General features: G+C 37.9%; 1 protein-coding gene across 12 annotated transcripts in view; it reads left to right on the top strand.

The window, feature by feature from the left end:
• GRIP1 (glutamate receptor interacting protein 1) overlaps positions 1-26,936 on the top strand; it is a 310,822-nt gene that overhangs the window by 209,038 nt on the left and 74,848 nt on the right. For all 12 annotated transcript variants that reach the window (XM_033514247.1, XM_033514243.1, XM_033514241.1 and 9 more), the window contains exons 2-4: positions 926-1,006; positions 24,134-24,269; positions 25,211-25,356. In XM_033514247.1, the coding sequence (XP_033370138.1) occupies positions 926-1,006; positions 24,134-24,269; positions 25,211-25,356 (363 nt within the window). The remainder of the gene's footprint in view (positions 1-925; positions 1,007-24,133; positions 24,270-25,210; positions 25,357-26,936) is intronic.

The following is a 26,936-nucleotide window of genomic DNA, read 5'->3' as shown; positions in this document are numbered from 1 at the left end:
ATCAGAAAGATTTGTGACACTTTAAAGTCTTTGAGCACTCAATTAAAGGGAAACCAATAATTGAGCATGCAATTAAAGGCAGAAGCCTTATTTCTTCTTATTTCTTTCTTTTGATTGAAATAATAAAATGCATATACTATTTCTTCTCTTTATTCACATCTCTTTCCTGCACTTATAGCTTGTCCTTTTCAAAGCAACAATATACTTGACTTTTCCCTTACTGTCATTCTGCTCTTGAGAGGGATGTAGAAGTGACTCACTTTCTGCCTAATGCTGCTCTAATTGGTGACTCATCTGCTCATCCCACCATTAGTGGTCTTTTATGCACTGAAGTTGATCAGTAGGTGTTCCACATAGCTTCCTATTTAGACACAGACAGATACAGTGCTGTTCTTGAGGCACAAATGTGCCTGGCCTGTTTGGCAACAGCTTTCTGATGTTTTCCCCAATCAACTTACAAAAGAAAAAGGAACAACACACTGACAGATCCTAAAGGAAAAGGAGTGCATCTTCCCCGCCAAAATATTCAAAAGCTTCTCTAAGCCTTTTACTCCTGAACAGGGATAGTCCCTCTGTCATTCAAATCTTCGACACATGAAGCTTCTAAACATGAGAAAAGGGCAATTTCTATCATTATGTTAAACCTGAAAAAGCCTTTGTATATCAGGCCTGTCATCAATATGTGTTACCTCCAATTTGAGTTTTAGCACATCCTTTCCAGCTCTCCTATTCAGAGCCTTTGTCATCAAATCTAAACATGGCATTGAGCATTGAATTAGCATTCAGAAATGCCCATCTTCATCTGGCTCACAGCATCTCTTGTGATCCGCACTGCTAATTCATACAGTACCTGGATTTTTTAAAAAAATGTTGTTTTTAACATTATATTTAACAGTAACTGGAGGTGTTGCTTGTTTCTATTTAGATGAGAGTCCTTACACAAAATCTGCAAACCAGGCAAAGGCACCTGATGGAGCACTGTCTGTGAGGAGACAGAGTATTCCAGGTAAGACTTGCTTCCCTTTTTGTAATGACTAACTTGTTTTTGAACATCAAGATAATACTAATCAAAATTCAACTAGTTATAAGAAGCAAATGTATTACAATTGCTATCAAGCAACTTTATAAGGAAAGTTCCAAGAGAGCTGTAAGTAGTTTCCACAGTTAGGTTGTCTCGAGCTTTTGCTGCGAAGAGCATCTCCATATCTCTGTCTTTTGCAGCAGATTTGAGACACTGAGCACAAACACCTTTTCATCAGAGGCTTATATATTTTCAGGCCCTCTCAAATCTGTGCTTTGGTATCTGGTTTGGATAGCAGAGGGAGATTGGCTCATATTTTCCACTACTCATCAGCCAACTCAGAAGTCTAACAGAGAAACACTCTGCCAGAGTTCTTGTCTTCATGTGACTTTCTGCCACGTGTAGAATCACTTGTCCATCCCTGTCTTTTGTGTCATCACATCGCACAAAGCTGGACCATTGGGTCAATGGTTAGTTAAAATAAGTGATCTTTCAATCTGTGTCGCCTTTAATTACTTCAGACAAGTCTGATACACGTACAAGTTTGATGTGTAGACTGTGCAGCAATCTAAAGGGATTTTCACCTCAAGTAATATTTTAGAGACCTTTTAATGAAGACAAATGAACGCTGACAAAGGTTGCACTCAGGTGGAATTACTGATGTTGCTGTTCTCACCTCAAGCACGGTAACCTCTGACTCGAAGGGAAGATGCATTGCAATAGAAATCAGCAGCTCTAAGGTCATGTCACCCACCTTCTAATGGTAAATATTGCCTGTGCTAAGTGGTTTTATTATTGTACAAAGACACACAACCCACAGAGAGTCTGTGGATGGGGGATGGAGCTCAGACCTTTGCACTGCTAGGCTCTGATCACATCCCAATACCTATAGTGAACAGCCAAAGCACATTTTGTGGATGCTTTGTGTGCATGTTTCTATGTGTGAGAGAGAGCAGGCTGGCTTATTTAGTGTTACTTGTAATGAACATTCTTGTTCAATATTGAAAACATCCTAGTGATTTAAAAACTGTTATTTTTATGGTAGAATTATAAAGATCATAACCACTGTGAAAAGACATCACTACAGCATCCAGTATGCAGTTATTCTTCTAAGAAAATAATGAATTATACAAACATCAACCAGTTTTTTTAATCCAAGTCAATACAAATTGATATTCTTTGTTCTTCAAAGTGAACAAAGACCTCTATAGGATACTTTTCAGGGAATACTTTAGCCCATAGGCGAAATATTTATGGCCTTGAAAGTATTCAACCTTTTGATTTTTTTGCTGTGATCATAATAGTTATCGCTTATAGTGTGGATACTGTGTTTATAAAACACCAAGGTCTGAGAACAGACTGAAGCTGGTGGTTTCACATGACATTTTGAGAAATCCTGATGATTTTTGCTTGTGTTCTTTAATGAGAAAGTTTGGTGGTAATGTACCGGCACAACTTTTTTTCAAAGCATCTGCTAAGATTAGGAATCTCAAGTGTTGAGTAATAGTCATCATGACTAATGACCATTTATTTTAATTTTTTTACCATTTTGCTGCACATTCTGGAATTTTTGAGAGCATTGCAGGTAAATTTTTACTGTGTGCTCTTCATAAGTCACAGTTTATTCTGAGAGATAATACAAGTGTTCGGTGAGATGTGCTTTGCTGTATTTGAGATGTTCTGAAAACAGCTGATTTAAGCTTATGTATATTCTTTAGCTTTTAATATAGTTATGACATTTATCTGAAGGCCTTATTCCATCTCTAGACCTTAGGAACCCCAAAGGATAAATGAGATAGAACTGCTTGGATACTTAAAAAAATTGTAATTAAAATTATTCATGCCCTAGCAAATTATCATTGTAGCGCAACGGATGTTGTGGGTTTAGATACATAAAAGGCTTTTCAAAACCAGGCATTATTTTGAGAATTAACTTGAATATTTAGGAGTTGACTGAAGTTTCTGAAAATAACCTATAAACATTTATGTCGCTTGACACCGTGTTTTGTACGTGAGATAGCACCTTAAATAGTTTCTATTCTTGCTTGTGTGTGAGCATTTTATTCACATTGTGGATTAGTCCTGGCAGAGGTGCAGAAGCATCCCAGCTAGCCAGCTTCATTTGGCAATAGGAAGTTCACTATTAACTAGTAGCATTAATTAGTACAGGACCAGAAGCAGAACAGCTGCTTTTGCTTGGGAGCAGGATCACATTTCTGACATTATGTAGGTCAGCTCCAAATAGCTTTGGAATTGGAAGGTGTGATGCAATGAACCCAGTAAATTCTGCTGGAGCTGGATGGGAACATGTCAGCTGGAGTTACTGTCAGTAATCCTCACATGGAGATCCTATCCTATATGGAAAGCAATCATTTCTATCTCCCCAGATGGTATGCCTGATAACACATAACATTCCTGAGCTGCTGTTTTTTCGAGCTTGAGGCATGGGAGTACCTTTGACAGTGTAGCTGTCTATTCCACTTGATGTTCTGTCATTCCTAAGACATGGACAGCAGATGTTCTATTCCCAAGGAATGCTCTGCCCATTGAATTAGCCAAGAGAAAACTTCTGGGTTTTAGCAAGATAATTGATTGCATGCAGAGTTTTGCACAGGTTTGAGCAGTCTGTGAAAAAAATACTGCTGAAAATATACAGGGTGTGAGATACAAATCTTCCAGCCTGGTAATGGGATCGTGGCATCTCCCTGTGTCTGGTGAAAGTTCCTTCTCCTGACATTTGAATTCACTTTAAAGGATTTCACTGCTCCATCTTTTTGACAACTATCAAAAAGGGGAGCTTTTGTTGCTGTGAGGCCTGAAACTACTATACTAGCTGCAAACCTCTAGAGGTGGGTTTTATCCTTCCATGTGAAACTGTATTGAAAGAGCAGTATTGATGAGCACTGACTGAGTGCACAGAGAAGTAATGTAATTCTGTAGAGGTTACATGAAGCTCAGGCTTGGTTTATTTTACAGGAAAAAATGTTGAAATAATCATTTTATAATTAAAGTCAAATGAGCACACACTGTGAGATCAGTGCACTGAGTTTAATTCCTTTCATCCCCAGAAGGAAGGAATGGATTAAGCATCTCCCTGGAGCAGAACTTGCTTTTTTGAGATGCAGAATGCATTATTCATGTGATGAGACTACATGTCATATTTACCATGTCTTCACATGGTGCAAAATCAACAAGCAACAGATCCTTTCAAAGGGATTTACAGCATTGCTGAAATAATAGTTAATTCAAATGATATGCATTAATATAATGCGGTTTGAAACTTGGACTTTTTTTTGCATATGTGTAGGTGTTTAGTTACAGTTACATATACATGATTGTTTGAAACGTTACTTAGCTTCACAGTCAAAATTTCTTAACTTAAAAGTAAGGCTTGAGGTAATGCTAGCATGAGAAGCAGCTTACAGTCAGAAACAAACAGATTTTTCCCCTCTAAGCATTTAAATTTAGACTGTCAAATAGAATGTAATGAATTTTTGCTTTATTGCTACCCTGTCCTTACAGAAGCCAAGGGAGTGAGTGTATTGTGCCCTGCTGAAGAAACTGTCAGTGCAGGACTAGTGTTAAGGCACGTAAATGAAAACAATCTGTTTCAGAAGTCATGGGTAAGACCCTTCCATCAGAATCACAGATGCAGCTAAAGACAACTGTAATTTAAAATTGAGGTATTTGAATGCCAGCCTCTTGAATCCCTAGGTTTAGATGGATGTTGTTCCCACTGAGTTCCTGGACTGAGGTTTCCTGATTTGCTGAGGGTCCAGGCAGTGCCCAGCGAAGGGCAAGGGTAAGGGCAGCAGTGGGTGAGCCAAAGGTGTTGTTCCTGGCATTGCTTATTCCTGCAGGAGCTTTGAAAAGGACATCAGCTATTCCTGTGGCACTGCCACAGTGTCAAGAGCTCATGGCACTGTTCAAGAGGCGTTCAATTGAAGAAGACCTTAATATTTACTTCAAGACAAGCATGCTCCTGTGCTGTCTTCAATATGGACAGGCTGGACAGCTGTTGCCATGATTTCCAAAATAAAATCCAATGTCCTCTTATCTGTTTTTACAACATGGGTAAATCAACAGTAATGCTGTGCAAACTGTTCACTTTATTCATCTATTTCTTTGTTTTCAATTTACTTACTGAAAACTGGGGGCATGGAGTGGAAAGAAGTGACCTGACACAAGAATAAAAATTACTGCTTTGCGAAATGAGAATAATACACCATAAATTTAAGACTGATTAAAATATTTCATAGAATCTGCAACAGAAGTTTCGTTTTGTGTCCATGTTTTTAATTGAGACTTAAAACTTACCATTACTGAAAAAGTATAGTAAAAAACACCACAGTTTTTTGAGGTGAAATGTTTTAGCTTCTCAGTGCTTCATTTTTGTTTTGCTTTTTGGGAAAAGTGAATCTGTGCCCAATCTAGTCAGCATTAAATTTTAAAAAAATTAAAAATCCACACTTTTTCGTTCTTCTGTCTACTGACTAGACATGTGCACTGTCTCAGACTTCTAGCTATGTAAAGTCTTGTTGCCTGAAGTAGTCAAGGGCTCAGAAGAACTATAGTGTGAACTACACACTGGGAGAGCTATTTGAATCATCTGTGAATTCAGAGATTTTGTTTAGCCAGGACGATTGCAGTTGTGAGCTGTCTCTTTCTTAAGTAAATTCTTGTGCAAGAAATGGGCACCAAACAACAAAGCTTAGTGGAAATATTTCCTCAAAGAGAGGAGTTTTCCTGTTCTCTGGGGCAGAAGAGTAGCACAGCTGCCTGCCTTCTGCCCTGCTCAACACATCTAGCAGAAGGCCCTTGAAGTCTTGGCCTCACCATGTTGTCCAATCCATGTCCCATGTCACCCTTGTGCTCCAGCTCTGCCTGCCTCTGGGGCCCACAGGAGCCTTCCCAGGTCTCATTCCAGCCTCTGTCTACTCCACAGTGATCATGGATCTGCTGAACAAATTATCTGCATTTATGGTGAGAGCGCATGCCAACCTTTGCAGAGACAACCAGGAGAAGACCAAACCTAGATGTTACAAATCATTCTTTTGATGTTTTCTCCACCAACAGGAGCATCTTTTTCTCTCTAACCATTTTTTTTATTATTATTATTTGTCATTTGCAAGTTTTGTACGCAGCTGCAGGGAGGTACTAACAGGTCAGTTGTTAAAATAGGTCACTGTGCTCTGAAGGAAAATTCTCAAGACTTTGAAGTCTGAAATTAAAGTGACTAGATTTTTCAATTCCTTTGTACATGTGTAAATACTGCATTTTCTTTCCACACTACCTGATTCTTTGAAGCATGCTGTAATACAGGTTTTGTATTTCAGCACAGTGTTTGATCTCAGGAACAAGGGTAGCCGTCAAACTGGAGGGAAAATAGAGTGTATGTACAGCCCTGAGCACATCCTCTGCAGTGGCTCAAGATCTGGAATTGCTGTTAGTAGATGGTTTGCAGCCTTGTTTGGGGGGAGCTGGTAACAGGATTTTAATGCAAAAATAAAATGTTAAACAAACATAATTTTAGGGTAGGCTGGATCTTGAACTGCTTAGCTAGAAGGGAGCACATGCAAATCAAAGAAGCTTAAAATGCCTTGAAAAGATAATATTTACTGATACTAAAAGAGTAATTGCTGCATGATGTAGTGTCCTCAGTAATTGCTTAGGACACAAAATATTCCTAAGAGAAGTTATGAAATACTAAATTATTGTAATAAAACCAATAATTAACATCCTGGGAATTTTCAGGCTCTGAAATATTTAAATACACAATGTAAATGTCATTAGAAAGAAGTAAGACGGTTTTCATCCAGTCCTTGGCTCGGAACACGTAGAGGAGCTGTTTACAGAAATACAGAGGTATGCCTTTTTTCCCCCTCCCTGACCCACAGCCTGCTGTGCAGCAAATGCTCATATTCTGTCTCAAGCTGCACCAAATCTGGCTTTTCTGAGGGGTTTGTCTACTGCCCACAACTGATGAACTCAAATGTAGGTCAGGTGGAAGCTGAAGAATTTTAAAGACCCTTCTTTCTTCACTATGACTCTTGGAGTTTTGTAACATCTAGAAATGTCTGTTTTAATAAAAAAAACCAACATGTTACTATCAGAAAGCAAGCAGAGGTTCTGAAGAAATAAGAAAGTAATTGAATTTATATATATATATATGTATGTATGTATGTGTGTATATATGTATATGTATATATATGTGTGCATATATCTATGTAAATTCCATAATGCAGTCTAAATTAAAAGCAGAACATGTGATCCAGTTATGATGTAATTGAGTTGCCAGTACAGAATTGTATTAGCTGAATTTAATATCATGTGTGCTGTGATTTAAACAAGGAAAAATTCTGTACTGCATATCAGAATTGTAGAATAGATGGGGTGCATTAATTTTCTTTTGAAAGATAATCTCAGAAAAAAGTGAGAAATCTGGAAAGTAAAATGGAGAGATAAAAGTTGTTTTTTTTTTAAAAAAAGTCCACATTGATTGAAAAAAAAAAAAAATTAGATTTCTGAAGTGATCCTGGGATCTAAGTTCCATTAAGTGTCAGTGCTCAGGAGGGAAGACAGCTCCCAGTTATTTCTGTAGCTCAGCTCTTAACATCTGAGCCAGGCTCTTGGTGACTGACAGATGTGACAGAGGGATGATGCATCCCTGTGGGTACGTGTTTACCTATGTGCAAACACAGCTCCAGAGCCTGTTTTGTTATCTTGGTGATTAATATGGCAAGACAGTGAGTGTTCAAAAGCAGCTCTTCTCATGCTGCAGTTAACTTGGTCCAGTTCCTTCAGGCTCCTCTGCTGAGTAAAACTGCAGAAGATTTAAACGATCCCGTGATTTTTTGACAGAGTGCTCCTAACATCAGCAGGCCCCCTTGCATCATTTGCTGCAGTGCAGCCACCTTCTCAGGCAATGTTGCCTGACTTGTGCAGTCCTCAGGCAGTTTTTCCATCCTTGTCAAAAGAAACCTGCCTTGCCTTTAACTTCAGCTTCCCTCAGAAGCACTCTAATATGGCAGATGCAGTGCTATGTTACCTATCCTTCATCCCTCACCAAAATGTGAAGTAGTCTTCATTGGCTAACTGGTTTTGCAGAGTGAGAGCGTGATTTGCCTGAGAAAACCTGCCAAAATCATCCCTGACCTTTTTCATAGTTCTCATGGTGAGAAAAAAGAATTCATTGCAGAGGTAAAACTTGAAAATAAAACATTCATGGGTTAGGAAATTCAAGTATGTGTCTACAAAAGCACTTTTTTCCCTCAATTTGCATTTTTCTCATAGACACTTGCTTTTACTATGTACTTCTTAAAATCAGCACAAAATGCCACTGAAGAGATTTTAAGCATTTAGAAATCCATTAGCTGTAACCTCTGCAGTCACAGTTATTATGGTAACGATCCTGGGTGATTTCCGAGCAGAAGCAAGTGTTCTGACCTGTGAAATGCAGATCACAGGCTAGTAAGCTTTTCTGCACTTGAGGTGTTTATTATATCTGCAAAGTCATTTGCTGATTTTCATGTTTGATGAGAGCCTACAGTTGCTGTATCATTTGCAGGCTTCCCTGTGTGTTTGTTTAACCTGCTGGAGGTTTACCAAATGGTCTGTGAAGCAGCTGCAGAGCTATATGTCTTTTCCTTCCCACTGACATTGAAAATTTCTGAATTTGCTTTCACATATTTATTATTGAAGATTTCTTTCTTGTCCTTCCTCCTTTTCATCAAAGAACTTTGTTGGAAGGACTTCATATGTCATTCATGTTTCATACGTAGATATGAAATTTCTCTCTTGTAGAAAATTAACAAAGGTCACTGAGCTCTTACCTAGTTGAGATTGCTGATGATTTATTCATACATATTCCTTACAGGTCTGCTACATGCTGGTGTTTTTCAGCACTGAAAAGGATTAGGGTAGAGAACAGTCTAATTTGACTTCTTTTACCACAAAGGAGAAAATATATTAAGGGCAATACTGTACATGAGGGATGTGCACTTTTTCAAATACCCAACTGATACAAGGTCTGAAAATTTAACTGACTTTAAACTGTTTTTGCTACTCACACAGCAGGTTTTGTTGCTGATGGCACCAAACATGTTAATTCATGTGTATTTGGATTTAATTGCATATAATTTTGACAACCTTTAGCCTTTCAAAGTAAAATGTCTTAATTTATTGCAGCTGCATTTTTTTCCCAGAAAAATCAGTTTAGCTATATGTGTTATAGGATGATATATATGATATAGCATCTATAACATCATAAAAAAACTGTCTCAGCAATTTAGCTGTTGCACACACACACACACACACACACACATTTTGAGGCAGGGATGGGCAGCTCCAAGCAAATTGTTCTGTACTCAGCAAATGTGCTTGCAGTGTGTACATGTGCTCGTACTCCTCTGGCCATTTGTTAGTTTGAAGCACGAGTCCCTGGCTCCTGTCTTCCAGTCATGGTGATACCACAGGATTTTTTAGTGGAGCTTGGAACCTGAAACAGTCTGGGAAGCATCAGTGCATCTCCTGAGGTTGGGGTTCCCATCTTCCAGGACAGTTGTTTTCCTGCACAATTCTGGCATGGTCTCTAAGCTGCAAAAAAGGGAAGATACCCTTGTGACGCTTGGTTTTGTTCATTTTAATCAAAATGTTGGTGATGTCTGTTGAAAAATTTATTCTTCTTTAAAGGTTTCAGTTAGAAGAAAAAGCATGGTGTAGTGGACATGTGAGGAGAGGAAACTAGGTAAAAATGAAAGATGGTTAAGATGAGGTTTGAACTAGGAGCATGGAGACAGTCTCTGAAGGAGACACCGGACTAGCTGAGTGAGCTCGGAAAGAGGAAGGAAAACCATATGCTCTTAAAAGGTCATGGAAAGAGGTGCCAAGCACAGGGAGATTTGTAACCCCGGGATTGTGCAAGTGATCACGATCTCTTCCTGGATAAACATAAAATTTACCAATCCAAATAATCACTGCTGTCTACGAGAAGTTGTAAAACTTTGTGAAACCAGACGGACTGTTCCTTGTGGAGTACAGCAGCCTATTACAGCTACTAGAGGTTCTTCTGGGTAACTGGTAAGCTAAAATTTAGTATTGACCTCTTGAAAAATCACTGCATTTTGACAGGATAGCCCAGCTGGGCTTTCTTGGGGCAAGAAAAGGGAGTATCTTCAGAAAAATGTATAGTACATGAGAAGAAAATGCACAAGGAATGCTCAGGTTCCCCAGTCTGTTCAGAAGTAAGGAAATACATTAAAAATTTGTCAGGCAATATATTTTTCTCTGAGTGGAAATCTATTTAAATGTTCTTCTCTACCCTGCTATTAGTCCAGTATTGGAAGAAAAATGTGTATTCAACAGCAAAAATGATTTCTGCCTCATTCAGTTGAGATCCAGTAGAGATACTCATGGATCCAGTATCTCTGGAGAGGAGGAGCAGGCAGTAAATCTGTGTTTACAGAGACTGTGTCAGTGGATTCAGTAGAGACTGAATAAATTAATTGCCAAGAGCCTTGTATGTAAATATTGCAAAGACTGAGAAGCATTGTACTCTCTAATGTGACACTACTGGGTGTCAAAGAACCGTAGCAGGGCCAGGCTGGGCAAAGTAGGCTGGCTCTCATTCTCTCCCTAAACCTCATTTTCTTGCTTTCCAAGATGGAGCGGGATTAGATTGAGTGTTGATCTGACCCAGGAGGGCATTCCTCTCTTTCAAAAGTCTTGTGTTGCACAATTCTGTAGACAGAAGCATATGACTAGCAAAGAAAAATGTTCCTTTAAGGTCTGGGAAGTTTGCTCATCTGAGAAGTTTGGGATAATATTTTTATCATTTGCCTGCTTAAGTCTCTTTGCACGTAATAATTTCTTTTTATCTTATAGTTATAGATAATTAACTTGATGTTTTTAATGTTGCTAATATATTTTCTAATACCTCTTTAACGGACTTAGTACATAATTTCCATCTGTTCGGGTTTTTTTAAATATCTCTTTCAGCTTCTTCAGTGATTATCATTTCAGGGTATGAAAATAGTAAGGAAATAATATATACTATAATATATAAAATATATACTATAATATAGTAGCTTTCCTCTTCAACTGTATCAGTGGTTCAGAGCTGCTCATTCTCACTTTACACCTTGATTTATACACAAAAATCTTAATATTTTTTTGTTGCTATAAAATTATATGTCCATTTTGCCAATATGAAAGGGCTCACAGTATTTTGTATGGATGGAAAAAAAGGTTATTTCTTTGCTTGTTTGCCTTATAGCATTTTTGTGCTTTCTATTCATTTCTTACAATCAAAAGAGGAAAAGAGATTCTGGTGCTCTTGTGTCTTCCTCATCACATCTGTGGTGCATGGGACAGACAGAGATGTAATTGCATGCCTCATAGTGTAGAATAAAAGAAGTGGTTTGGTTTGTGCAGGATCTGGAAGACCAGAAGTTTATTATAGCATCAGTGCAAACTAGCTTTTGTTTCCTTGCTACTTAAATGTGCAATGGTAAGAACAAAGGTCCTGTCTGATCAAGTTTCAATGTATATATTGTGAATTTATGGGGCCAAAAGAGGTATTTGTGACTGTCTAAACAAAGCATACAACTTGCTGGTATTTATTTGTATCTCAACTTGTATTTTAATTATATTTTAGAAGGACATTCAATCTATTTATGGTTGCCAGTGATACAAAACCCATCACAACCTTTTGTGGTTAGACACACTGCATTTAGTTTAGTTTGAGTATGCACAGGTTCAGCTTCACCTCATTTGTAAGAAAGAATTGTTTTTCATCAAAATTTATTTCATCCTTTATAGTCACTTCACTATGAAATCACCATTTAATCTTCCCTTTGTTAAAGTAATCAAGTTGTGCTTCAGGGGTGTTTGCTCCCAGGCATTTTTCTTTAACTATTGTGAAAACTCTTTCATGACTTTCCTGTCTTCTCCTTTGTTACTAATGTATGTGTCAAAAGAAGGAGAAAAAGCATCTGAGTGACAGGCACTACTTCACTAACACAAAGGTGTACTAAGTATTGCTATGTTAAACTGTTTTCTTTATATATTCATGATTTGTATTGATTATTCTGGTCAGTAAGAGGTTGAACACCTGGCAGGATGCCCAAATAACTTCTTGGCCGCTTTAATTTCATAATTAATTTACTGGGCACCTGTTGGGGTTTTTTATATATAGGTGCACACATCCATTGACATCTTTTACATTGGTAGAGTAAGGTGCTTTTTTCACTTTGTAGGTGATATACAGACTAGGAGAATGCAGATAGTCATCTTCTTTTGATTTCTTGTCCTTGTCCGAATCGCAGATACCTCACTTTATGTCCATGTCGTTTGGGGATTCCACTAATGTTACTTGAATAAACACATAAAGAAGTCTCTTCAGTAAAGTCTCCCTCATTACCAACCTGAAAAGAGTACAAGAAAGCAAAACAAGGAGCATTTTAATAGGGGAAAATAGTAACAAGGCCAAAGTCAGGACATTTCATTGCTCTTATTCACAGAAAACATCGGTAGAAGGACACCGTGAATATCAATCCAAACAGGAACAAAAGTCAGTCTTCAATGTTAATTGATTTTATTGGTGAAGCAAAACGAGCCCAGCTTAATAGTTAACTGTGAGACAAGATTCTGGCAAGACCTTCCTATATTAGATGACACTGTGACCCTGAATACTTGTTGAATAAATGGTATAGAAAATGAGCATTGACCTTTGAGGTACTAAAGACGTAGTGTCGTAGAAAAATGAGACATGTTGGAGCTGAACTTTAGATACCACTGCTGAACAATGAGTGAGCATACCTGATAACACAATGTGACTGTTGAACCCCAAAATATTGCTCTGTTAAGGAAAGTGAGAAGTAAAAATTGATAGAGGTCGTACAGGGAAATCATGCCATTATACCAAGACTTTAACAAAATGGACCAAATCTATCAAGAATAAAAATGCTGCAGTGCAGTTAATAATTTCTAAATAACTTATATTTTACATATTCACATGGGACTGCAAGTGTTCTCTTCCAGAAAGATTTCAGATTTATTTCTGGAATTGAAATTTGAAAGTCATTACAAACTTGTAGCTACAAACCCTAGTACCTAGTAAGGAACTTATGCAATTTTATGATAAGGATGGTACGTAACTCTGATGAGGCCATTAAAAGCCAAGGGCTTTTTCCTTAGCCACTAACAAAAGGTAATGGTGCAATAGAGTGCATATAGTGGATGGGAATATCTAGCCAGTCATGAAGCTTGACTTACTTAATCACACACCACAGAAAATAATAGGAAAGCTGTTTAAGTCATTCCAGCTTAAGTGCTAGCCAACGAGTATGATAGCTGGATATGATTATAATGTATGGTTAGACGTGCTTTTCATGGCCTGAGTTAAGCATATTGGAGAAATCAGAATATTTTTGACAAGTTGTAAATACATTTTATAGACCCAGTTTTCTCTGTGTATAAAATTGGATAGAGACTAGAACATTTTATTTGCTGATCCACTGCAAATTTTAATTTATCTACTACCCTATAAAAATATCATTGACCAGTAGTCAAAATGTGGGAATCAGAAGATGTCAGAGCATCATCTTGTCTTTTTTAATGCATATATACTTAAAATTAAGCATTAGGAACTCAAATCCATAACTAAGAGTCTTACGAGATTGTAGCAGCTAACATTAGGCTGATTATCTCTATCTCCATCATAAATAAGCTCTGGGTTTTCACTGAGAAAAATATGATGAATGTGCAGACCTGTTACAGGTCTTTGGTAAATCAAGAAGGGAAAGAAAAACTGACTCTTTTACAGACATTTTGTAAGACCACAGGGAGCAGAAGTTTGTTTCATTTCAAAAACACCACATATTGATTTATATGGAGAAGAAAAAAATCTCACTTGTTTGTGCAACATAGCAAAGCTTTATACCAACATGAAACCATATGAAATGTAAAAATTCCCTAACTTTTTCTCTAGTTCTGATTAGGAAATTGTACTCTCAATGGTAGCAGAAGATCTCTGCACTGAAGCATCTGTATTGAGAAAGGCCTGCTAGGTTCCTTAAGTGATTTCTGTGAACTTAAAATAATTTAGAATTAAAATGCTTTCTTTAAAAATGCTGGCAGTACATCCTTTACAAGCAGAGGATAAAAAAACAGAGATAAACACATCTTGTGAATTGGTTGCATGGAGTCAGCAACCTGAAGAAGTGCTCTCACGCTGCAGTTCCCTTCTGTTTAAGCACAGCCTTTATTAAGAGACAGCTTTTTCACAGACTGTCTTACTTTAAAAGAAGTATTTCAACAAGCCTGCTTTCAATGGTGTTAGCAGTTTCCTCATTTGCACCCTCAGTGAGATTCTGTACATTGCACTGTGCTTGGAATTAAATTATTAAATTTATTAAAATTAATTATTATTAAATATTAAAGCCTCCAGGTAGTACTATTTAGCTGAATCTTTATCTGTTTCAGTCTATTTGAAGATTTTAGCTATTTCTTCAATCCATATAAACATTTTTCTGTTTTAACCTTTTGGTCACTGAAAGAAGAGAAGGACATTGCAATAGACCCAACTGACAAGATGTGTTTTTGAAGTAGAGGTGAACCAGAGTATATAGAATTAGAATGTCTTAATGTTTTTGGAGAGGAAGGCAGGTGTAGTCTTTGTTCCTTTTCAACCAAGGTTTCTGGAGGATAAGAGTTAATATTGAAAGAAAAGCCAAAAACTTTCCTGTGAAATTTATGTTATTTTGAAGTTTCACAGAGGAAGGTCATTTTCCTATATATAATATAGGTTATATATAATAGAGGCTGCTCTGAGATAGTATAAGCCTCTTATTGATGTCATATTCAGGTTTTTGCAAAAACCTGCAAACACCTTCTTGAAGTGACGTGAAGCTGTGAAATGTTCCTGTTGTCTCACAGGCTAACATGTGCAATGTCACTATGTGCTAATATGATGCCATCTCAGTTTCTGTGCTAATTTAATGGGATGGTGACAATTCAGATGAAAAAATAAATCACATAGGTAGATTCTTGCAGCTGGGTGTTTTATTGTTTCGCTGCAGTGGTTTGTTCAGAAAGCTTGACTATCTAATAAGCTAGTTCATGCAAATTAAGGCATCTGTCTTCATCCTTCTTTGCCATTAGTTCATTATGCATACATTAAACTTCAGGGAATAAGTGCAGAGATTGATTAGAGAGTTCCAGAGCACAGGTTAGCAGCCAAGAAATGCCTGAATTATTCTTTTTGTTTTTTTCCCCCTTTTCCCCCCATTTTGGCACACTTACTTTACAGGAATAGTAAATTCTTGTGGATCTTACATGCTTATTGACATCTAAAGTCATCACTATTTCACTGACTTGGTAAATCTTAATATAAGCCAGTAGCTTATTTTGCAATTCTTTAACCCTCCTTCTCCATTGGCTTTAACTGTATTTTTTCTTCATCTTGAATATTGAGTAAGTTAATGATCTTTTGTCACAGGCATTTTTTCTTTAACTATAAAAAGCTAGTAAAAAATCAGTGCATCCTATTTGTCACGTTGCATATTAAATTGCCCCCTAAGCCACCCTTGTAACTTTAGTTTAATATCAGATTGAAGTATACAAAAAGAATGAGTCGTTGACAGATCCCTTTTTAAACCATTTGTAGCAATGCATTCATCCAGCCTGATTTTGAGCTACCATCTTCCAGAGGTCAGCATTGCTGGGTTGGGGTTTTCCACAGAGGTGAAGAGTAAGCAAACCGTAAAGATACCAGCGGTCACTGAGCACAAAGGACAAAAGGTAAAGTGTGTGGGAAGCATTCACTTGCATTTTCCATATTTCTCATCTCTCTCATCCATATCTCATTTTCACAAGGATAGCCTAATCTTCTACACAGAGACTTTGATAAACCCTTTTGTCATTCCGAGTCTCCTTCAGTACTACCAAGTAGAAAGACAGGGTGTGCATATCATTCAGCTCTATTTGTCCTACAAACATTTATGTATATGACCCCTAAAAACTTAAATATCTGTTCCTGAATCCAAGTACTAGGAAAAGTTCTGTAGGGCCATTCTTCCAAATTTCAAATATTTGAAAATTCACCACCCACTATTTGAATACATGAATGACAGTTTTTCTAAAAGGGAGTGACATCATTACTATATCCTTTTCTTACCCTTACTGTTTCAGTTTTACCATGACACTAGAGAAAACCACTGTCTTGTGTTAACTAAAATGTTACATTATATAGCAACTGTAGATCATGACAGGCAGTGCAAGGTACGTTAGGAAAAATAAATGACAGCTCAAATGGAGAAATGTGATTTAATGACGCTATTGCTAAAATTTACCTGGTGGCAACAGGGTGTTAAAACATTGTGGCAAAACATGTCTTAAATAGCAAAAACCTAAGCAGTTCAGACAGTTCTTAATCTAAAAGGGAAAGAAGATTAAGAGGTGATTTAATGGGAGGTTACAGTTCTGTATCACAGGGACATCCTGAATGTAATAGCGGGACTGTAATGAGATCTCGGTCTTCAAGGCTTGTCTACTCCCAATTCAGATAGACATTATCTATACATAGAGCAGAGTTTTCATCCTGTGATGCTTTCAAAGTCACGCTGGATATCTTTCTAAAAGGTAATCCCTAGGTAGAGATACTGCCATATCAAGTTTCTCTGCTTGTGTCACTCAGGTGATGAGGGAGAGGATTCTTTTCAGTGTTTTTTTCCTGCTTTGAAATGCACAAATGCAATCAATCCTGTAATCAATCCTGCCTGATCCATTTTGGTAACTCTAGAAAGTAGAGAAACTGCAACAGCCAGGCTGTGTTTTTGTGAGTAGTGACATATCAGTGCAAAGAAACACAGATTATCAAGAGTTCCCTTGATGTTAATTTCTCATTAAAAAGAAATGAAGAGGAAGTGGATGTGAATTCATAAGAATTATGGGAAGAAATTTTATAAATCTAAATTAGTGTCAGTTCTGTGCTGTTCTGCACAGTAGGGTTTCTACTAGTGAAGGAGGGTTAATGAGCCCTTCATCCCATTCAGACAGAAATGTAGAAAAGACTAATGTCATGGGGCTCTTTCTCCATCAGTAGTGTCAACAGAGACATGCAGAGGAGTTCAGGGTAGTACTGCTGATGCACGAGCCATTCTTGAGTTTAAGATTTTGTTGCTTATCTCAGGATCAAAATTTTCAAAAGGACATATTTGTTTCATGTGGGAGATATAAATTTGAGATAACTATGGGCATAACCTTCAGCTCAAAAGTACCTTCTACTACCCATTCCCCACACAATCTAGCAATGATATGGTGTGGAAGCAAGGAAGTTTGAGCTCTGGAAAGCCCTGCTGAAGAACTGAAGGTAGGGACCATCAAGTCATTCATCACTGTGCTTGTTTTTACCTTCCAATGTCCTCACTTCATAAAGCTTGAGTTTAGCGAGCTGCTCCGGACACAACAAATGTTGAGGAATTTGACTGCCATCATAGATAATGAGGAAGTAAAAAAAATGCTTGAACTTTCTGAAACAACGAGTGTCCCAAGGTGGAACTGGAACACATCTGAAGATAAGGAAGTTGATGGCTGCAGATTTTCAGGTGATCAATGGACAGTGTAGGTACGCTCTCAAAGACAGCCATTGAAGAAAACACTGGAATTTCCCAGCAGGCTTAAGGAAGAAATGTGCTTTCACTAGACTACATAATTGAGCAAATTGCACTGCATCTCTATTCCAACTCTACTGCAAGGTGTCATGTCAGGGATAAAAATATTTTCTTTATAGATAATAATACAAGAAAAGGTTTTGTTGTTGTGATTGTTGTTGTTATTAACTAAATCTGGATATACTTACAGTAATATATTAAAGTATTCGTATCTACTGAAACTAAATGTTATAATGTTTTAATATTTTTTTTAATAATTTTTGCTCCAGCTTAATTTCTCTGCTCAGGGATTATAAATGGGGAATGAGTGTGTTTAGCCTGAGTTTTCCAGTCCTAGATGTAGAGCAAAAAAAGAAAAAGTACAGAAAAGGAATTCAGAAGTGTTCACTGACAAAAATTCCCAATAGACACAGCTCTTAGAAGAATCAGATGCCATCATCTGTATTAAGATAACTCAAGTTGATCCCTTTGCACAATATCTGTCAAAGTAATGTCATGAATAATTTTGGGATGATAGTACTTGGAATATTTGGGAGGATTTGGAGTATCAGCATCTGTTCTCATTTTGTTTTCTGGCACTATTGTGCAATTCAGTTACGAATACAAGAAAACAAAACAAATAAAAAATGCTTGAAAACTCTTTCCTTGGGGAATTTTTGCAAGCAGTACTATCCAGAGGACCAAAACCCTGTTGTCCCCTCACCAGCACTTGTCTGGCTTGAAAAAGCCTCTAGACACGTGGCCATCCATCTCTTGCTTTAGTCTGCATATTTGCCACAGTTAGCCTGGAGAAACCTCTCTGCTTCTTACACAGCTGCTGCCATGGGCCACTTTTTCCTCTAAGTTCAAAGCAGCTTTCTTTTGCACCCTCACATGAAGCCATCCCTTTTGCAAGGTGAATTTACAGAAATCATTCTGGTATTTTCTGTATGAAGCTGCTTTAATGTGGAAACTGATTTTACACCATGCCACACTTTTTTTTGTTTTTCTGGCAAATGTTCTCTACTATTCCTGTCTCCAAGGAGTGGATTCAGACACAAGTAGGATGTTGGACCTTGAGCATGTGCCAGTGGTAGCACGGCTGTGGAGGAGCACTGGGGCTGCACTGGGGCTGCACTGTAGACTGTGGGGTGCAAATGTTAAGCTCTGGGAAGATAATAATGGTTTACTCCAGTCATTGTTCACTCCTGAGATGTAATTACTGGAGTTACTGTAGTGTGCATTGATAACTGTGTCATATATGTTTCTTCCAATAATCTTCCACTGAAATTGGTGAGGTTCTTTCATTAAGAATTAAGAGCTTGCTTTTTTTTTTTTTTTTTTTTTTTTTTTTTTTTTTTTTTTTTTTGTCTGCAGCTGGCTTTCTGGTGGTTATTTGATTTTTCAGGCCTATTTGTATTAAATACAAATTTAATATTTGTATTAAATTCTGATATTTTAGTTAGAATTTCAAATATAATGCTTACGTTTTTGGTTAAATTTAAGACCACCTTTGTTGAATGCCTCAGTTGGGATTTAGAGAGTGTGGCTGCCAAGGATTCTGTGAATATGAAAAATTTACCCAAAACCAAATAGGCACAAGAGCTAAGCTCATTTTAGACAAGCAACCAATGAACCCAGGTGTGAACTGTGCTGCTGTGTCCTGCAGGCCTGGTCTTTTCAGTGAATTATGTGATCATGTCCTGTGTATCACTGCTTGTGATGGGTCGTAAAATACCCTTATTTCCTTTTCTGTGTCATGCCTAGGCTAGGCAGAATTTTTCTACTCTATAAGCACTGGTGGAAGGTATTTGGTTTTTAGGTAATATTTTTACAATGGCAAAGTCATCTTGTAGATGCTCTTATAGCTGGGAACAACAAAAAAAAAAAATAAAAAGGAGATAATCTAATGCCCTGTTCACAACCAGAACAGCTGTCAGTGTAAACTGAATCTGTTTTAGACAGTTTTTTGCAAGTGTCTTAACCTTACCTATCTCCTTTGTTTTCACTGAAAATGGTACAACATTTCACCTGTACATTTATACAGATTAAGCTGGCTGCTGACCCAAGGCATCCTGCATTGGCAGTGTTTAAAATTCACAGTCTTGTTGGTAACTGCAGTGTGTTGTGCCTTTCGGTGTGCTCTGCTGCACCTCATACCAGTTTGTCCTCCACTGTGGGCTGCTGGCTTCTGAACTAGGACTGGTTTGGGGATTGTCCCCCCACAGGCTGGAGAGGAGGCCACAGGGCAGGTTGTGACCAGCCTCATGTCCTCAGACTCCCTACTGATGTGGTTTTGTTTGTTTTTGATAGAAATTTAGGTGTTTTAGAAGTTAGTGACAGCCAGTCAAGAAAAGGGCAACAAGGAATGGACTGTTATCATCTCCTGACATCCCTCTTGTCACACTAAGAGAAATACACATACCCACAGGACTTGAAACACTGAGTAAATGTGATGTCTCCACTCTAACAAACTGCTATCTGTTCCCAAAGAATTGACTGTATCTTTATGTAATTTCTTATTAAGCCAGGAGATGCCTACTGGGATGTAAAGCAAATTGTTTTCTCTGCAGAATTTCTGCTGACATACAAGGGAAAATCCATTCAAGGACAGCATTCACTATATTTTCAGCAAACTTACCAATTACTTACTTATTAATTATAAATAGTTTTGGTAGAAAAATGTCAATAACAGCAAGTTTTGGTTTTTGTTTTTTTTACTTCAGTGTTCAGTTCTATATATGCCCTGTTTGAGCTGCACTTGACAAACTCAAATTCCCTATGTGGAGAATAGAAGCAAGCACTTGACCTGATGGTGTAGATTTTGGACATTTTTTTTTGGTTTTAAAATGAAATTTTCACAAAAGTGACTCAATATATGAAATGAAGGTAAATATTTTTGAGTTTCACTTTAATTGTGCATTAAGATATAGAATGGTAGCACTTTAGAAAATAAATGATGAAACTTTTGACTAAGAATTTTCTCAGCTTTCAAGTATTTTTCTGTGAAAAAAATCTCTTCTGTCATCTGGTACTGTTTTATTTTTGAAAAAGTGAATAAAGTCCACGTTCATAGGTCTCATGAGAATTTATTTTCCATGCTGTTTATTCATTGAAAGGTATTATTTACATACGCCAAAAAGTAGAAAATGGCAAGAAGTCTTGTATAAAATACAAGAAGCTTTACTATGTTGCTATTATCTTTGAAGAAAAATTAGTCATGGTATTTCTTCAATTTTACCTACCTCCAATTTTACCTGCAAGTTGTTCCATGTGTTCATCCTCTCACAGTAAGATTTACCCAGTCTTGAATCTGAGCATCTGCTTATCTTTGAAGCTTTCTTGTGCTATGCTGAGTATCCCTGTAGTCCTCCAGGCTACATATCGTAGTGTGCAGATCATAGTGTGAATGCACTGGCTGACCTGGCTGCAAGTCAGGCACATGCAGGCATGGTATTGCAACAGCAAGCCTGAGAGAAGCCTCCAGACCAGTAATTCAGAGAACAGCAGCAGTGTAATGTTTTCTTTGGAATTCAGCTCCTGTGTATGCTCCTGCTTACAGAACTGGAGATCTAAGGGAAGCTCTTTGGAGCAGAAACCTTTCTTTTTTATCTTATGTGTGCCTGTGTGTAAAAGTGTGCACTTCTGCACTTCCCTTGCCAAGCCATCTCCAAGATTCAGCGGGATTCCTGAACCCCATAGCAGAGGTAGGTGGATGCCAAGAAAGCAAGAGTGGCTGGTGCAGCATGGACAGGCATGGACCAAGGATTGTCCCTGCAACAGCAGGAAGCAATGGAAGTCCTGAGGCAGTCCCAAGACCCTCTCTTGGCTGAGGGAAGGCAAGTCCCAGTGTGAATTCGTAAGAAGTCTGGGAATAACTTCTGTGCTTTCTCTTCTGATGCTGACTATGTTAATATTATTACCAGTATGGGAGTACATGTAGGAAAGAACAGACTCCAGAGACTTCTAACTAATTAGGAGTTTCCTGGTTGGCATAAGTAATGAATTGTGAGTGAGGTGATACATGTAGTAGTCTGGGTTTTTTACCCTCAAACTGTAATGTAGCATTGTCTTGACTAGGAAATAGAGATTGACCTTGCATTAGTGCTATTCCCATAGAGATGTGGTTGCGTGTTGGATTGGAAATGAAGTCCCAGGGTCGTTCTGATATTGGGCATTTCAATAATACTCCAGTGGGATTAGTCTGTAATAATAATGCCAAAGCAATGCAGATGAGTAAGCATGTCATATATAGCATTATAAGAACAGTAATCATGTGCGATTTAAGACAGTAAAGATGAAAATCAGAATGATGAGGGTATCAAATGGGCCTGGTTCAGAGCACTTGCAGGGATAACAGTCTCTTGTAAGCAAAACCAGCTTAGGTATTTTAATTTCTTCCTGATATGACTGATATATACAACAGAAGCTACAAAATCCTTCAGAGCAGCAAACCTAATGAAACTACTGTGCATGCCTAGATGACCTTATTTGTCTGAGTGCAATGAGCACTTTACACCACCCCTCCCTTACAGTGCTGGTGCATCTTTTCCTGCCTGCCTACCAAGGAAGAGTGCCTAGAAGTCATTGTTCTGTTGGCAGAGGTTAACAGAAATTTGTCATAATAGATGGTAAGAAAGAACAAGCCTGGTCGTCTCTTTCCGTGCCAGTAGTTGAAGGGAATTGTATAATTGTTAGCCTGCTTAAAATACTGCTTGGACCTTCTGTTCCACATGTACTTTGGGCAGCAGAGTATTGCCCAGCATTGGATTGCAAACTCAGAACCTATGTAAAAGATCAAAACATATGACAGTATTATGCTATGGCAAAAGATTAGGCATTGCGTTGCAGTGCATTGTTTATGTGCTGTATACACATTGTGGCAAAGTATTTGTTTAAAAAAATTTAATCTTAGATGGGTACTGAAAGCCAGGTTGTACTACTGAGAATTACAAAGGAAGGATTCAGCTTGGGAGTTGGGAAGAGAGGGGAATTTCCCTTTTGACTCCAGATCTTATGGTTGAGTAAACTGTGAATAAACATGTGTCACACACTGGCAGAGCACCTGAGGTTGCCTCATGGGTGCCAATGTACAGTATATTTGATTGCAATAAGTACTGTGACTAAGTCTTGTATTCATTATGAATACTTACAGTGTTTTATAAAACTGAAAGCAGCACTTTGGTCCATAGCATCTCTACAGCTATGCAATATGTCTGCATGTTCAGAAGCAGGTAATCACATCTGTTCCTTCTGAACTGTCAATGAGGCCAGATGTGAGCAAACATTATGGAAGCTCAACAGCTTCCAGATGGTACCAAATGGTAGTTTGGTGTCAGCCAAATTGGAGAATGCACCGGTTAGCTCTGCTGCTGTCTGCTTCTGACAACCTGTGTTGCTGAATTTTCTGCATTGCAGAATTTTGTTGTAGTAGAAGCTTTATAAGCATAGAGGAATTCTTATCCAAGCATGACAAGAATTGGAGAATTCATGCTGTATAATGGTAAAATTGTGAATGACTGAAGTGAGGTCATCATCAGTGGCAAAAGATAGAAGAGCCTGTCAGCCACCTAGAAATGGTCAGGAGCACAGGATGATGCTACATCAGAAAAAGATGTGGAAACAGTGCACATGTGGCTTTCCAAAGAGTTGCAGTCCTGCTGAAACTGCATATGTAGGTTGCCTTGTCCACCCATTTGCAATAAGGACATCTCTGTTTTGAAAGTCTGAGGCTTTCTGTTGCATGTGACCTGCCTTTGTTGACTGTGAAATTAACTTACTATTTTCCAAGAATGGAGAAACTGCAGAAGAGGGTGTTTTAGCATGTGAGGGAAATTTTATATACACTTAATCATTATGAAAGGCCTTCATTTACTTTATACCTGTTCTGCAGAGAGCTACAGTGGAGCTGTATTTATGTAAAAATAAAGAATAAAACTGTTAAGGTCTGATGTATCTCTGTCTGGGTTCTTGTTATATTCGGTAGTTCCTATTAACATGACATTTGCTAGGGGCCTCAAAGTGAGTCTGAACCAAAATTATAGTTCTGTAATATCATTGTGTGTTTTACCCTTCTATTTAATCAGTTGAAGTGTATTATAAAACATAGAGGTCGGAGGTAGAGAGCAGAAAATGAGAAAAGATAGCTTTTTTAAAATGTGAAACAACTATCAGTAGTTATAAGTGTTCCCAGACTTCATATTTATGGGTTCTGTATAGTATACTAGCACGTTGGTGTAGTTTTTAATAACCTTTTACAGAACATATGGCTCAAGATTTATCTATATGCAGAGCCTTGTGGACAGAACTTGTGAATTATAACATAAAAAATCTCCAGATGTACATGTTATTTCTCACTAACACAACACAGAATGATTTTCTTGGGAAGAAGGTGACATATTAGAAAGGCAACATCTGTGTTATTACTTACATTTTAATAATGTGAATAATTTTCTTTCAACAGAGGAATTCAAGGGCTCAACAATAGTTGAATTAATGAAAAAAGAAGGCACCACCCTAGGGCTCACAGTATCGGGTGGTATCGACAAGGATGGGAAACCAAGAGTATCTAACCTTCGTCAAGGAGGAATTGCTGCTAGGTAACCACATCTCTAGCTACAAAATGCATTATAAGATGTGATTGCTTCAGAAATATGTACTGCATCAGAAAGGTCACCTAAAAAATATGTGACTGATGCATCTATAATGGCAGCCCATCACACTGGAGAACCTCAGAGGGAAATGGCAACAGCTGGTCTTTCTTTTTGCTCAAGGCTGATTAGATAAAAAACCAGAAATACCAATGAGATCTTTGAAAGTTGTCATAAGACTCATGATATTTCTTCTAAATTATATATGTTTTATTTCTCTATTTTCTTGTCTTTGAACAAAAATTTGAGAGAAGCAGCATAACATACTGAGGGGAAAAAAAGCCAAAATGGAAACAAGAATGACAGTGCTACCATGATTTAATTCTTTTTTAACTCTTCATTAGATAGCTTTGAGATTAAAAAGACTCTAAAGTCATAAGTACCTTGCTTATTACTACAGGGGAAAGAAAAAAGCTTTTAATCATGAGTGAGGCAAGTCAAAAAACATAAGGGTTGAGCTAAATCATCCCAAGTAACTGAGTAGAACATATGCTTTTGGCCTGGCCCATCTCTGTTGTTATGATGTTAACTGTGAAAGCAACCAATGTCCAAAAATGTCCATGTTTGGACATTTGCTAAAGAGAGAGACAAGGATGGGGACATGAAGAAGATGACTTTCCAGATCCTATGCCCAAACCAGTCAAATCATGCAACTCCTTTATTGTACACCTTGTTTTGTACCTCAGGAATGAATAATGCAACAATGTTCTTATTTTAATATTTAACCAGCTAGAGCATCTTAAAATGCCACTTTCTGTTATAAAAATCAACTCTTTTAAATCTAGATTTATGGAAAAAAGAATTCCTACAATCACAAAACAGTAATTTAAGGAATTTAGTTTGGTTCATCAGATCTGTCTTTCACAAAAGGAGTATGTACTTTTCCCTAGGAGCGACCAGCTGGATGTAGGGGACTACATCAAATCTGTGAATGGAATCAACCTGACCAAATTTCGCCACGATGAGATCATCAGCCTGCTCAAAAATGTTGGTGAAAGGGTTGTGTTAGAAGTGGAGTATGAGCTGCCTCCAGTCTGTAAGTATTTGCAGGGCAAACTGAAAACCTATAGCAGAATAGCAGATGTAGTCAACAGTGAGGTGGGCAAGGTTGGTAATAGTCATTTTAGTAGTGGTTATTTTTTCATTTTCTATTCCTAATTTTATTTTTTCCTGTGGCTTATCACAGAGCGTTGAAGCAGTACAAAAGAACTGGCAGTACAGAGGGATGCTCTCAGATGTTTTATTAGCAGAACTCCCAATAACAACAGAGCAGAGTTGTCAATCTCTGCCTTTTGTTGGTTTGTGGTTTTCTGGGGGTGAGGGTTGGTTTTGGTTGTTTGATTGGGTTTTGTTTTGGGATTTTTGTTTGCTTCTTTGCAGTTTTGAATACTAGAAATTAGATTAAGTAGGTTCCAGGGCAAGCAAATCCTTCTTTTAACAATAAGATCCTCTGAGATGAGACCAGTGAGTATTTGCTAGTTCTGCCTCTGCTTTTCCCTTTCTTCTCTCCATTTGCAGCACCATCCCTCTCTCCTAGGTAAACAATATCCTTTGGGACTTTTCTAGTCTTTTCTGGCACCACGTTTAGGCAAAATTTCATTTCTAGAGCAGAAGACACAGTGAGGTAGGCCATAAGGATACATGAACTTGAAAGAAGTGTGTGACTGAAACAAGGGCTTTCACTGAGCAGGATTTTCTTCAAAACACAAGTTTATGCTCACACCAAACTTACAGAGTGTTACTGAATGTTTTCCTCGCCTCTCTTTTGCTCTGTCTTTATGTGCCTGTGTCTGTAATGGTGTGCCTGTAGGACAAAATCAGTGTGAGTCAAGTCTATCAGGTATGAAGTGAAAGCCAGAGAAGCAGTGAGTTGAACACCTGGGACCTAAAGTGAAGGAGTGTAGGTGGCTGACTGCCACCAAAGGGGCTGCACCAGGCACCCTTGAAAGAGTGTGTGCTCATTCATATTGCTCACTGGAGGGCAGAAGATGTGGTTTCCTGGTATCTGGCCAGAAGAATCTCAGGTGCCAACTGGGAAGTTCTTGTCTCCTTAAATAGTTTCCTTGCAATAGAATCCAAAAAAATCCATCACTGTCCTTGATGCTCAGAAGCTGATGAACTTCCCCACTGCTTTCTAGCAGCTGGAGGGTTAGTCTAGTTCCATATTTGTTTTTTGATGAGACCTCCTGACAAGCACATTAAAAAATTTTGAATGTTCTCTGTTGATTAGTGTTTGCATGTGGTGAGGGAACTTCACATTCTGAAGCACAGTATCTGAATTAATCAGCTGAGTTCAGAGTTACTTTGCTGCAGATGTAGTTGTTTGACCAGCATTATTTGTTTTGCATTTATTCAACTGGGCTTTCTTTGGTTTTCATCTTCTTTTAGCATATGTGCCATTCTTGTTCACTGAGACTGGATTTTGACACACGGGTTTACAGTGGTGTTCGTAACTTTAAGTCCTCAGAATTTCCAGCCTCTCCATGCAAGCATAGATAATAAAGTTGGAGATACTTAGCAGTCTGTTTTTTTCCGTGAACTACTAGTGAGCAAGCTGTTTTTGTTAATCATGTAAATTTTCCAGTAAGCCACGTGGAGAAGTCCTGGCACTTCCTT

Source organism: Parus major, chromosome 1A, assembly GCF_001522545.3.
Source record: "Parus major isolate Abel chromosome 1A, Parus_major1.1, whole genome shotgun sequence".
NCBI classification, from domain to species: Eukaryota; Metazoa; Chordata; class Aves; order Passeriformes; family Paridae; genus Parus; species Parus major.
This window is presented reverse-complemented; position numbering and strand designations above follow the sequence as displayed.